Here is a 13,154-nt window from a genome sequence, read left to right as displayed (position 1 = left end):
TGCAGAAAGAAAACACCAAACATGGATTGCACATTTCTCAAAAAACAAAAACAAAACAATGGACACTGAATGTTTACAGAAAATACATCTTTACAGCACCTAACTTTTCATTTGTACATGTAAATACAGTATATTCTTTAAAAAGTAATATTAATAAAAACCTGGAAATTATTTTAGTATTTCTGATTACATCATTTTGACTATTTGACTATCCAACTATTCATTAAGAAACAATCTATTACATTAATCACTTAATTGTTTTCCCAACCTTGTAATTAATCTGAATGTTTAAAAGACTATTGTAGATTCCTAATTAAATGAAAGGAATTAATATCCGCATAAAATCAAGAGAAGCACATCTCGCAATAAAATTTTGTTTTTCATTTTTAGATCAGATGTTAGGAAAATGAAACTAGGATAAAAGTTTTTGATATTATGCTTCAAATTAGTGTCTACTGAGTAAAATTGAACAAATGTTAAAGCATATCAAAACATATAACAACATAATTATATAAAACAGATTTTGTGTTCAACTATGCAGTCTATCCTATAGTTATTGGTCAAAACTGCTGAATATACACGTTATAGTATTGCTATGAAAATGATACATTACGCTAAAATTCTCAAATATGAATAATGCCTTTGCAAAGGAAAAGGACATCTATATGGATAATCTAGCTAATAACACTTAATTTGAATAATTAATGTTTTGTTTTTTTTACAAATCATATTAGAATACATGGATAATGGTTTCTGATCAAGCAGAAGTGAGATGAATAAAACTTCAATTTTGCTCAAAAATGTCAATTTTGTGAAAATATGTAAGAGTTCAAGACATCAATTTTCACTCATAAAATAACTAGTATACCTCATTTAGTTGAGTATTCTTAACTTCTACAAGGTTTTAACAACCCACATATTTCAGCATATGTTTAACAATCTCTTGGCATGGAATCTTTGATTTTGGGGACAATAAGTTATTATAATTTGGTGAGTCCTTTTTCATGATAAAGTACTATATATAAATTAATGTACAAAAGCAAAATTAAAATTTGTTTTAATGAGCAATCATGAAATAATGAAGTGGAACACACACACAAGAAGCAAATCAATGCTCACAGAAACTGAATGATTTCAATAATTGATCACAACTGAAATGCTTGCAGCATCAGATTACTGAAAAAAAGAAGCATCAGATTACCGAAAGAAACAAAACAAATTTGGCACATGATCCGACTGTATCACAGATCTCATGAAAATGAAATCATCATAAATCATAACACTACATTTAAATAAGCTCAGTCTTTCTAGCAAACAATGCATCTGTGAGACATTGCTCACTAATAATACCCCCGCTCTGATATGAATATACAAAATAAGCAAAGTTGACATTCAACAGAAAGTTGTGTCCGATTGGTACAAAAATAATTCCCAAAGTATGGCATGCCTAAACAAATAGTGAGTTAAATTTTCAAGCATCTGCAATGGATAGTTGCTGAGAAATCTTTGACAAAAATTTGTTTAAAAATCTAGGCTAAAAATAAACAAAGTCATCATTTAACAAGAAGTTGCCATCCAATTGATACATGTACAAAAATATATCCTAATATATGGCATGCCTAAACAAAGAATACGTTAAGATTTCAAGCATCTTTCATCAAAATTGCTGAAAAAAATGCAACAGAAGTTTTTGTTACAAACAGATAGACAGAAGGATGGACAGACAGACAGACAAGACACACAAGGGTAAAACAATTTGTTTCCTACGTAGCTTGGAACATGACATTTGATTGGCTAATGGACCGGGTGTAAATTACCGTATTGGGGTAAAAAATGTGATGTCACAATGCATTAAATGCGTAAATGGCATATCTTGAAAGTCTAATATACCGGTACCCTTGATTGGACATGGGAAACATATTTATTTGGTTTACATAGGAAATAAAATTGCTATCCTGGCTCACCCGGGGTAAATCCCTGTACACCCTTGACTGAACCTGGATAACTAATAATTCCCCCGTCTCCTTTGGAGCAGGGGTACAAAAACAATAAAACAAAATTCTTGATATACATGTACATTTATACAAGGAATCTCTGAGTGTTGTTGGGATAAAATTACAACCTTGTTGATGAACACTGAATGGTGAAATCCTAATTGCTGGTTCCCTTTTAATCAAATCTTCCTTGTCATTCGGTGGTCCCCTTTCAATCAATATGACAGTAAGATCATTCTGCTTGATTGCTTCTGATATGCACCAATTATGCTTAGTGTTTTATAGAATTCCTTCCCGGTTAGTACTCAATATCCCGCCCCAGGAAGCTCCACTGGTCTGGAACAGGAAGGAAGTACCGTTCCATGGCCTCCAGGAACCGAGTTCTGTAGATTCCAGGGGACACAACAGTGGGCTGTTTTCCTGAAATAAATGAAAACCAAGAACATGAAAACAAAAGTATCTTTCTGCATTCATATTCTGTTAATAATTATTCATTAAGTACCAGTAGCCTGCTTACCTCCTGTTGATTTTATCAATGTCTCTAGCTTTTTGTCCCAGGTAAAAGTGCGAATGTAATCTAAAATAAAACATGGAAAATAATTCTTTACTGTCTACAAAGCTACCAAAGATTTGACTTATTGGAGCACAAAATACTCATAAACATGAGGTGGCTGTATGTACCTATTATGCCAATAACCAGTTCCTTTTTGGTCTCATCAACACCCACAAGGAGCGAGTAGTCCATCACAAAGTTCATGGCCAGAAACTCCGAGTCCCTCTCTATGGCCCGATTCAAGACGGTCTTGGAATGGGGGTACACATAAAGTGGGGAATCAACACTCACTGAAATAATGATTAACAGCCCTTATAATCAATATTCACTCTCTGTCTATTTCTAACTCTTTATGTGCACAGAGCAGAGATATTTAAAAGTCTTTCAAACTACAAAGACTTGCTCCTAGTGCATTAAAAATAACTATATCAACTTAATTACCAATGGTATGACTATTTTTTCATAAAAGTAAGCCAGCCTGTGAATTCAAAATGCTTTGATTTACATATAGCTCTGAACCCATCATGTACATGTATGTTAAAGAGGAAAAAAATTGTTAGAACTGATAAATGTATGGTAATTGAGACACGTACACTTGAGAAGATTTTCGTCCAACAAAACAAGCTCCTGCTCGGACCTGCGAATTTTGGACGGGTTGACCAACCGATTCCTCATTGAGCCTTTGAGATCAAAAGTCTAGAGATAAAATAGAAAACTAATCAGTTCTCTCTTCTTGAAAACTATATATAAAATATATCATCATCCATAACCTCATGCTAGACTATCTATTAAGTACTATGACAAGTCTAACCTGAGATATACTGCAGTTATAGAACAGGTTCTCCATGACCAACAAATCCTGTTTGAGGTCATTGTTTGTCTGATTATTGCGGAAACCAATTCTGAAGGCACCCACAATTTTGGCTAAAGCTGTGGGTCTCTGGAAAAAAAACCCCCACCAATATAAAGAATTCATATTTGAGATAGTTCATGTGTAATTCACAATGGATAAATTTGTTTAGTAACTCTATACCTGTTCCATGTAACATTTGCTGATGTACTGAAAATACTCAAAGCCAAATTTCTCAAAGATCTCCACCTCTGTGCTAGACATCTGCTTCAGAATAAACCTGTTGTCTACAAAACAAAGGTTAGACAGACATATTGTTGTACTATGTTTTGAGTTCTGTATATGTATGTACAAGTAATCTACATCACATATCAACCTGAATTAATCTAAAAAAAGGTATATACAACTTACCATGAGTTTTGCAGAATGCGGATCCAGATTTACCGCCCTTGGCATCCCAAACTTTACATCGACTTAAAGAGCGGATAAACCTTAAATGGAGAGACAGGTTTCAGTTATGAGTAATTACATGCTAACCATGCAGTAATTGCATGTTTATCAGTAATTGATTGTAACCCAGGTGTTATTTAAAAGCTACATGTGTCTCTATATATTCACTAAGATAAATCTCTTTGCTGAAGAACACTTTTTGCAAAGACATTCCCCCCCCCCCCCCCCAAATAAAATATAGGTAGAAGTGAAAATTAAACCTATATCTATTGAAGGTACAGCTTAACTTTAATTATAATGTAGACACTGTAGATAAGTTCCTTGAGAAAATGATAGCTTACATTTCCTCTCCATCTGGAAAAATCAACTTCCTCAGCTGTCGAAACTGCTCAGCAAAGTAAACCTTACAGTAGAACTTGGTAGAGCTGTCCGAGAACTCTGTAAAAAAAAAAAAAGTCATCCTGCATTTGAAAAGGAAAACACATTTGAAAATTTGCTCTGCGATCGCTTTATGAAAATTGCTTTAATTTCTATCTGTAAATTCTTATGCCCCATATCTACAGTTATGCACATGTTTATTGTTTTTATACCGTTGGTCAAATATGGTACATGTACTTGCTATGAGGCCTCAAGATGGAAAACTTATATCTTATCAAGATATAAAAAAAGTCATTGGAATGGGATTTTCCTTATTAATGTTATATCAAAGATATACATGTATGTCTAATTAACTATGTTGTTCTCATTAACCCTCAATGTACCATTTAACAGATAGACGAAGGATTAATATAATCCATTCAGTTTATAACATGAAAACATGATACATTAATTAATACATAATTACAAATATTTTTAGTAATGTACTCACGTAGTTGTATGTGGACGAGGGCTGTCTGTTTACTGGTGCGACTTTTGTCTACGTCTGCTGGGATACTGGAGGTAAATATAGACCGCCCGTCCTGGACATCATCTGAAACACACAGTGAAGTACATGTACAAATTTATAAACAACTGTTTTCATATGCAGGTAGCTAGAAACAAAACAGATATACCAAAGGCATATGTACTGTACTGACATAAACGAATACAAAATGTTTGATTCGTTTCAATAACATATTTCTGATGAATATAAGTGATTAAGATAATGTAATTCATTTATTTCTTACAGTATATTTTTATGTAAAACATATACAAATATGTCTCATACATGAAGTTAATAAAAGTACACACTATATTAGGTATGTGAGTGGTTATCCAAATTCGTGAAGAAGCTATTTATTTATTACATCTTGAATACATGTACATGACCTAACCGATGACCAGAAATCTGCATTTTCTATCATTTTTTACATCTGTGTGTCTATATATCAACATGACATGACCAACGCATCAATATAGAACTAAACTTAAACTTAAACGTATATCTATCATAGCTACAAAGTTTGAAGCAACTTAACTTTTTCACCAAAAAAAGTATCTACATGTATGCATAAGAAAGGTGATTCACAACTCCAATAGGCAAGCACCAATAGCCTATGGACCCAATGCCTACTCTTAATAGCAAGCAATTTGAACTTGAGACAGACAAGTCTGATTTCAACAGTAGTCAGTTCTTCCCGAGTGTAGTATTTTTAAACAATACTTCATTTACATTCATCTAGAAATTTGGTGACATTCCATGTGAGTACATTTTGTCTACAATGAAATGTGTATAGACCAAAAAAAATATGGAAACAAGATTTAAGATACACAGGCAACCGTACATACATACTTCTTGTATTGTTGCTGGTTTTGCCTATTTTGGCACTTTCCAGATCTGTTTTGGGAAGGAAATGAGTTTACTTTCAACTGTAGATCACTTTACCTTCACAAGATATCTTTTTTCACAAATTCATTCATGAAATACATTGTGATGCACGACCCTACTCACTCTAGTGATTCTCTTATCAGAAGATTTACTTCTTATGACAAGTAAGAGATACCTTCATAAGAAATTCTATTTTATGAACCAAAGATGCGAGCTTCACAAAATCTGAACTTATTGCCAGATAAAGTTTTTGTGTATGAAAAGTGATTTATGCCATACAGATAGTGTGTGAGGGCTGGTTTTACCTATTTCGACACTGTCTAGGTCTATTTTAGGGGTGTACTTCACTGTGTCCACATACTCCTGCTTTCTGTGGGGTTTGGGGCTCGTATCTCGAGAATTTGACCCCCGTAAAAAGGACAAGACACCAGATCCATGTTTTCTTCCTACAGGTGGGTTTGAAAATGTAGAGGAAGCCGAAGTCAGGTATACATCACAATGAAAGCCAATTGTACAAGTATAATATAAATACAGTCAAGTAGCATATCAATGCAACTTTTACATGTAGCAGACATTCACCATTGCTAGCTGTTTGACTGTTTCCACAACTTTATGTAGAAGACATATTTATGTGACAACAAACCTTTTTTTAATTTATATCTGAATTTCATTTCAATGAAGAAAATAAATACTTTATAAACAAGAAAGAAGAGATGTTATGAGACAATCAATATCTAATGAAAGATTTGTGCTGGTGTAAATCTATTCACTATAACTTTGGTACTGAAATAACCACAGCAAAAAGAAGCAATATTATATGATATATTAAATGCACAATACTGACACAGCAAGATTTGTCAAAGGATAAGCAGAATCAATCAATCTGTGTTCTTACCTGTCTCAGAACTCTCAGCTGATGCCGTGTCATGTTCAATAGATTTACTAAACTTGAACTCCCTATGAACAAAATACTCAAAATATTATCATATGCATACATACAAAAGTTTAAAACCAGTATAGCACAAACATATACCAGTTATGACTGAAATAGTTGAGAACTAAACCTTTGCAGGAAAAATATAATGACAATTTGTAGAGCTACATGTTCCAAAATAGAACTTCATTGTGAAAAAAAAAACTTGCACAATTCCACATGATGTCTAAAAAAAATGTTGACACCAGTAATTACAACAAAGAGCTAGAGCCACGAAACATCAAAATGTGCCTTAAAATTTTCACAAAACTCAAGTTTGAAACAATACAAATTGTAATTACTTATAATGTAGGGCACAATATTCTGCTTCTATGCATATGAAATTTTTCCACTTCGGCCCCACCGTTTAGCACATGCGCATCATCAAACATACTATGATCGTTAAAAATAGCTGAAAATTGTAGATTTTACTGCAGTATTTCCTAAATTTGAATGTGGCCACACTTGAGTACCTCTTTGAAACTTTTAAAACTGAGAGATATTGCATAAATGCTTCTGCCTGCAAAATTTCGTAGAGGTACTCAAGTGTGGCCAATATGTATTTTACAAATTTTGAAAATTTTAGTAACAGAAAATAAAAACAGACCACTCTATTTTAGGGTAATTATTTGCTTCCTTTTTATTGAAATAGCAGAATTTAATTAATGATGATAAAGAATTATTTGTGATTATTTACAATATCATCATTTTATTAAATGTTTGAGGAAGAAATGCATATAAACTGAACTTTAACATGTTTTATCTAGTAATTTTATACTGTGTATTCATGCTTATATTGTGCATCATCAATGACGTCATAGTTTGACGTTTGCGACGTCAGATGAATCTGTACATGGAATCTTGAGTTTTTTCAGTATTTTGCCAATAGAATTTACCAGTAAAGTCTGCATTTTTAAAAAGCATTATTTCTAAGTACCACGGTAGTATTCAATTGCAGTAGAACATGAGATACATGAACATTGCTAACAAACAGAAAAAAAATCCAATTATATGGCAAAGTTAACATTGTCAATGTACGTACATAAGTAAATATATATTCCTATACCTTTATATAGAATAAGCGATAGCATGTATAAGTAGCTAGTTGTGGGTTTTTTGTCAAACGGTGAAATGCATTAAACGAAAGGAAAGATGCAAGCGATTTTTTTTACACAAGTACGTGTTCCTGAATACCGCGGGAGAAAGACAGTCGACATCACGTGTAAACATGTACATGTACATATATTTGATTAACTTAACTTATTCCGTCAAAAAACTTGATTGTTTAATTCCTAATTACAGCTGCAATTGAATATTAAGCCATCGTCCCTTGCATAAAAACATTTTGCCAATGCATACGTCTTTTCTTTATATTTTTTATCAGCCACCTGTTGATCAGTGTTGATTCGTCGCGTGGTCAATGCCGTTACATGCAGTTACACTCCTTTCTCAAAGATCGATTGTGTCTGTTTCGATGAAGACGGCTTTTGGTACACACTGCTTAGAATACATTATCAGCATGTACACTATATAGAAGTCTAATCCTAATTGCGATGTCTTTGTTGATAATTTGTCCAATAAAATAAAAAATCGCCCTAAATATATGTACATCGGTGACTTACTTTTGCCTATAAAATTATCGATTGAAATTATCTTCGATTATTTTATGCGTATTAAATCTAATTAAAGTTTTTCTTGTATGGCATATAGAAAAAATTCAGATTGCCGGACCCTTTCTTTAAAAAAAAAAACAACGATGAGTACAGAGAGATTTAAAACAGTATTTGTTTCTATTCAACCCTCCTCCCTTCCCTACCCTCTGAAAAAATCGATTTACCGCCGAGTTCATGACAAATCTATGTATATGATAACACAAATTCTACATGCTTGATATGAATTCGACTTTTCAAGACAATTTTACGACATTATTTATGTGCTACTGCTTGATGTTTTAAATAAATCTCTCTCTCTCTCTCTCTCTCTCTCTCTGAAATATGATCTTAATTTTCAAGACATATACGGATAGCTAATCACTTGTAACAATTCTCAAAAGACATGAATATCACTAGAAAAAATAAAATGTAAATGAATAGACGTTATGGCATTTATAAGGAATAATTACCTCATAAAAATATTTTTAAAGAAATCGATATTCTTTTTTCATTTAATTAATGAACATTAAAACACTGCTGTAATGTCATTCCCTTGTTCCAGCAGTCAAAAACTTTACTTGTGACAGTCCGATATATTAGAGAGCTTCTTAATATCAGACCATTACCAGTGGTTACAACACTGTTATTCTTTAAAATCGGGCTGTCTTGGGAATCAACAATGATATTCAATTAAGTACTATATATGCCTCAAACACTTCTGTATGAAAAAATATCACAGTTCTCGGTCCCATAACGGGCCTCGAAACTGTTTTATATTATTTCATACAGAACTGCTTTCGGCATACTAGTATATCCATTACATAAACATGGTCGCTAAAAGGTTTTATTGTTCACTTGAACAGTTCGTGAACGGTGAGCGCACAGTGAGTGCACTCTAAACGAACGGTGAGTGCACGCTGAGCCGAATTTGGATAGCACTTATGAATGGTGAATTATGAGCGAACGCAGAGCGCAAACACAAGCGCAAAGTGAACGGTGAACGATATATGGACTGTCTCTTTGTGAACGCAAGATGAACGATTTATTCGGAGTGCCCCGGGAGGTATTGTTACATTGTGTTTCGTTGGTAATCAGGAAATAACAACAATAAAGTACATGTTTGTATTGTTATAAGCCTAAATATAATATTATCTGACTAAACAATAAGTGACCACTAAACGAACGCAGTGAGTGCAAGGCTAAATCTTTGTGAACGCACGGTGGGCGTTTTGTGAACGATGAGCGGGAACGGAGCGGAGAGCGCAAGTGAACGCACGGTGAGCGCACATGAACGCACGGTGAGCCCACGGGAAAATGGGAAAATAAAACATTTCAAAGGACTGAACCCTGGCATCTAACTGCTGTAAAGCGCCAGGATTGGGTGAAAATATCAAAGCCTTGAAACAAGTAAAATAATCATGTAGAATAATGTACACAGACTGTTACAGTAATGCATCAAAATTCGAGATTACATATATCTCTATTAAATTCAATTACCGTATCTCTGTCATATTTATATATTTATTTTTTATAATTTGTGATTACACTGGAAGAATTCAATGATTAATCCTCATTTATACACTGCGCATCATCAGCATTACTTCATGCAGTTTCAAATTGCAGAAAAAAGAACTTTTAATACACCGACATATTTAAATGTACCGCCGTTATATTGACCTTCAGCACTGGTCCATGTAATATTTTTGAAACTTTATTGTAATAAGCTTTTCATGGTATTTTCATCAATAAGTTTATTTTCATAAATTAATTATAATGTCTACATGATAATTTTATTTGTTTTTTGTTTATTTTATTAGATTCAAGTCATACGTAGTTTAAATATTTCATGACGTTACTTAACAAAAATGACGTCTGTTCTACATTTTTCATCAAAACAATGCCATATTGTAAACTCCGTTTATAAAAAAGTATGATAGATATCGAAAAAAGAAAAACAGTTATGAAAAGCTAAGATTCTACCCTATATTTTACCAAAATATGGTAATTTTTAATGATAGGGCAATTTTTGATGCTTCGTGGCTCTAGCTCTTTCTTTCAAACTAAATACAGTAAAACTCAGTTATAGGAAAGTCCGAGGGACCAATGGACTTACTTCATTATATCTGTATTATCGATTCGTAATAATAACTATATACACGTTTTCTTTCACCAGATAATAATTTTTGTTAATTGAGGCTTAAAATAAAAATACATTACTTTGATACCTTTAATAATCGATTTGTAAATTGAAAAATATTTATGAAAATATATTCACTCAAACTATTAAGTTAAGTGGTAGTGAAATTTTTTTAGCTGTGAAGAAATTCATTATAAAAGTGTTAAATTTTGTGAATATTTACCTCAATGGGACTTAAAATGAGTTCGCTATATCTATAAATTCATTATATCCGAATTTGCTATAACCGTAAAATTTTGCAAAGATGTGTTAAGAATTTTATGGGGGACTAAAAAATAACTTCGCTATATCCCAGAATTCACCGTATCCATGTTCGTACTAAACGAGTTTTACTGTATTTCTAAAGTTCGTCCAATTTATTTTGTCTAAGATTGCAAGCATTTAGCAGCTTTTGCTATATAGTCTGTATACATGAATTTTCTTGTTGAGCTTCTGTTCCGCATCTTTGTATGTAAATGTTCTCAATAAGCCTAAAAGAATCAAAATCTAGAACAATAAGCCTTACTTGTTTTGAGTTGAATCTCTCTGGGTAATGGAAGCTTGGATTTCCTGGAGTTTGGCAAAATATTCTTGCGACCTACAGCAACCAAATCAAGCTTACGTTTTAGTGCTTACACCAAATAATTCATGGCATACATAAAATTTCACCAATTCAGTTGGGGAGGTATTTCAAATGCATTAGCAATTCTCCTCACCCTAAGGTATAAGCAATGATAGAGCTGGGTTCATCGTCATATATCAGTACTGGCACTTTGCCGGCCGGCAGCTGATGGTGCTCATCATAATTCCTGAAACAGACCACATGGTTCGTACAGACAGTATTGAGACTTTTTCATCTACTTAATATACATTGTTATATTCAGTAGTATATTCTCACTATATAACTCTATATAGACGAATAGTCAATAATTGTAATATTAGCTCGTCCAAAAAATATTGACCGTTTTTTTTTTTTTTTTAAATTGACCAGCTAAGAGTAATATCTAGAGAACATTCCCTCTATTTCAAATAATCGCCTCTGATTTGTTGATTCGTAAACGATGATGTAAATAACTCCTCGCGACTCTAAAACAAGGTGACGTCATAATAGACAGTCAGTCAAGGAAAGTAAACAACGGACGTGCAAAGCGACGGTTTGCTATGATAACGGATATAAGGATTTGCGAATTACTGTGAAGTAAAATCAGGTAGAACATCTGTATGTTAATTCTTACGGTCGGCGGAATATCACCAGTGACCGTTTGATGCTGAGGGTGGCTAGTTTGGAAATGAACTTTTGAATTGAATTCGTGAATTCTTTGTTGAGCTGAGAAAATTACGGCGATCTGTTTTCAATTAATTTCTTAAATTTTGGTTTGTTTCTTAATATAACAAAACAAATGTTGACTGTGTTTTCGGGCAACATTGATTATATTAGCCCCTTGGGACGAAAATATTGCCCTCCGCTTCACGTCGGGCAATATTTCGTCCCTCGGGGGCTAATATAATCAATGTTGCCCTCAAACCCAGTCAATATTTGTATAATATAGTTTTTTTTTTCATTTATGTAGATCATTAAGAAAAATACATGTATTATCAATTGATAGAGTGAACATGAATATCTCCACTAGAAAGATTTCAAGGACATAAATTGTTTTATGATCTTGATTAGTTTATTTAAATATTTCATTCCATGGTTACCGTAATTGATATCTAATTTCCTACTATTAAATGAGATTAACAAGGCATGCATCATTTTTTGACTGATAAAAAATTCAAGGTACAATGAAATGACTAAATGCACAGATATAATTTCAGACTTCCATATCAGGAAGAATTGGATATTCCTCCTATGTAACATTAGGATCTATACATGTATTTAAGATGCATAGTGAGAAGATTTAAACACTTACACCTTGAGAGTGTTTGGAATGCTGGATCCTCCAAGGAAGTTTGTCACCCGACTCTTGATGTTTGTAATTCTGTCCATCTTCTGTCCATCCAAAATATCATCTGATGAACCTACTTAAAAAATTGATATAAAATTATTTCCATAAAACATTCTTTAACTTGGATCAATATCTAAAAGATAAACTTAATTCAAATTATTAAATAAAATTCTGAAAATTAAAAGAAAAATAACCCTTAGACTTGAACTATTCATCTCAAAATATCTTTCTGACAACCTTTATTTAATGAGTTATGAGAGAAGGAATGTGACAGAATAAAAAAGGCGTCCAAGGGCCTCTAAATGCAAATCAGGGAGGAATCTAAAGGTGTCATACGGTAATAAAAGAGAGGGTTAATATAAACAGTTGCATTCGTGTAGGGGAAGTACGGTGAAGCATAAATTCAGGAAGCTTACCAGTTTTCTTTAAGCTGCTTTTTGAACTGCTTGGTTTTATCTGGTCCTTGCTACTGGTACTCTCCACTTCCTGTGACATCATCATTCCAGCAACATCCAACTTTGTCGACTCTTTGTCAACTTCCCCAGCATCTGTAGAAATGAAGAATACTGTCATGAAGTTCAAAGAATTAAATTTGTGCAATATAAATATGATTTTTTAGGCATAATCTGCTGTGTTTTTCAGGGTGTTTTGGATATACCAGAATAAACTGCGTCAGTGATTAATGCTGGCAGGAATGGGGGTAAAAAGAAGGATATTACTATCCATGAATCTAGCTAGTCATATCAAATA

At 33.1% G+C, this 13,154-nt stretch overlaps 1 protein-coding gene across 7 annotated transcripts in view; it reads right to left on the bottom strand.

Annotated features, from left to right (window-relative positions):
• Positions 1-1,041: 1,041 nt before the first annotated feature.
• The window catches only part of LOC128175685 (1-phosphatidylinositol 3-phosphate 5-kinase-like), a 29,324-nt gene continuing 17,211 nt past the window's right edge, over positions 1,042-13,154 (bottom strand). For 5 of the 7 annotated variants that reach the window (XM_052841506.1, XM_052841533.1, XM_052841528.1 and 2 more), the window contains 15 exons: positions 12,821-12,952; positions 12,369-12,480; positions 11,172-11,264; positions 10,982-11,053; positions 6,550-6,611; positions 5,960-6,100; positions 4,716-4,817; positions 4,189-4,285; positions 3,809-3,888; positions 3,581-3,684; positions 3,359-3,487; positions 3,141-3,243; positions 2,676-2,837; positions 2,512-2,571; positions 1,042-2,414 (listed from right to left, as the gene is read on the bottom strand). In XM_052841506.1, coding sequence (XP_052697466.1) covers positions 2,293-2,414; positions 2,512-2,571; positions 2,676-2,837; positions 3,141-3,243; positions 3,359-3,487; positions 3,581-3,684; positions 3,809-3,888; positions 4,189-4,285; positions 4,716-4,817; positions 5,960-6,100; positions 6,550-6,611; positions 10,982-11,053; positions 11,172-11,264; positions 12,369-12,480; positions 12,821-12,952 — 1,571 coding nt within the window. In that variant the 3' untranslated portion in view covers positions 1,042-2,292. The remainder of the gene's footprint in view (positions 2,415-2,511; positions 2,572-2,675; positions 2,838-3,140; positions 3,244-3,358; positions 3,488-3,580; positions 3,685-3,808; positions 3,889-4,188; positions 4,286-4,715; positions 4,818-5,959; positions 6,101-6,549; positions 6,612-10,981; positions 11,054-11,171; positions 11,265-12,368; positions 12,481-12,820; positions 12,953-13,154) is intronic. The other 2 variants (XM_052841520.1, XM_052841546.1) reach the window with 2 other exon arrangements.

This window comes from Crassostrea angulata, chromosome 1, assembly GCF_025612915.1.
Source record: "Crassostrea angulata isolate pt1a10 chromosome 1, ASM2561291v2, whole genome shotgun sequence".
NCBI classification, from domain to species: Eukaryota; Metazoa; Mollusca; class Bivalvia; order Ostreida; family Ostreidae; genus Magallana; species Magallana angulata.
The sequence above is the reverse complement of the archived record's forward strand: the minus strand, read 5'-3'. Positions and strand labels throughout refer to the sequence as shown.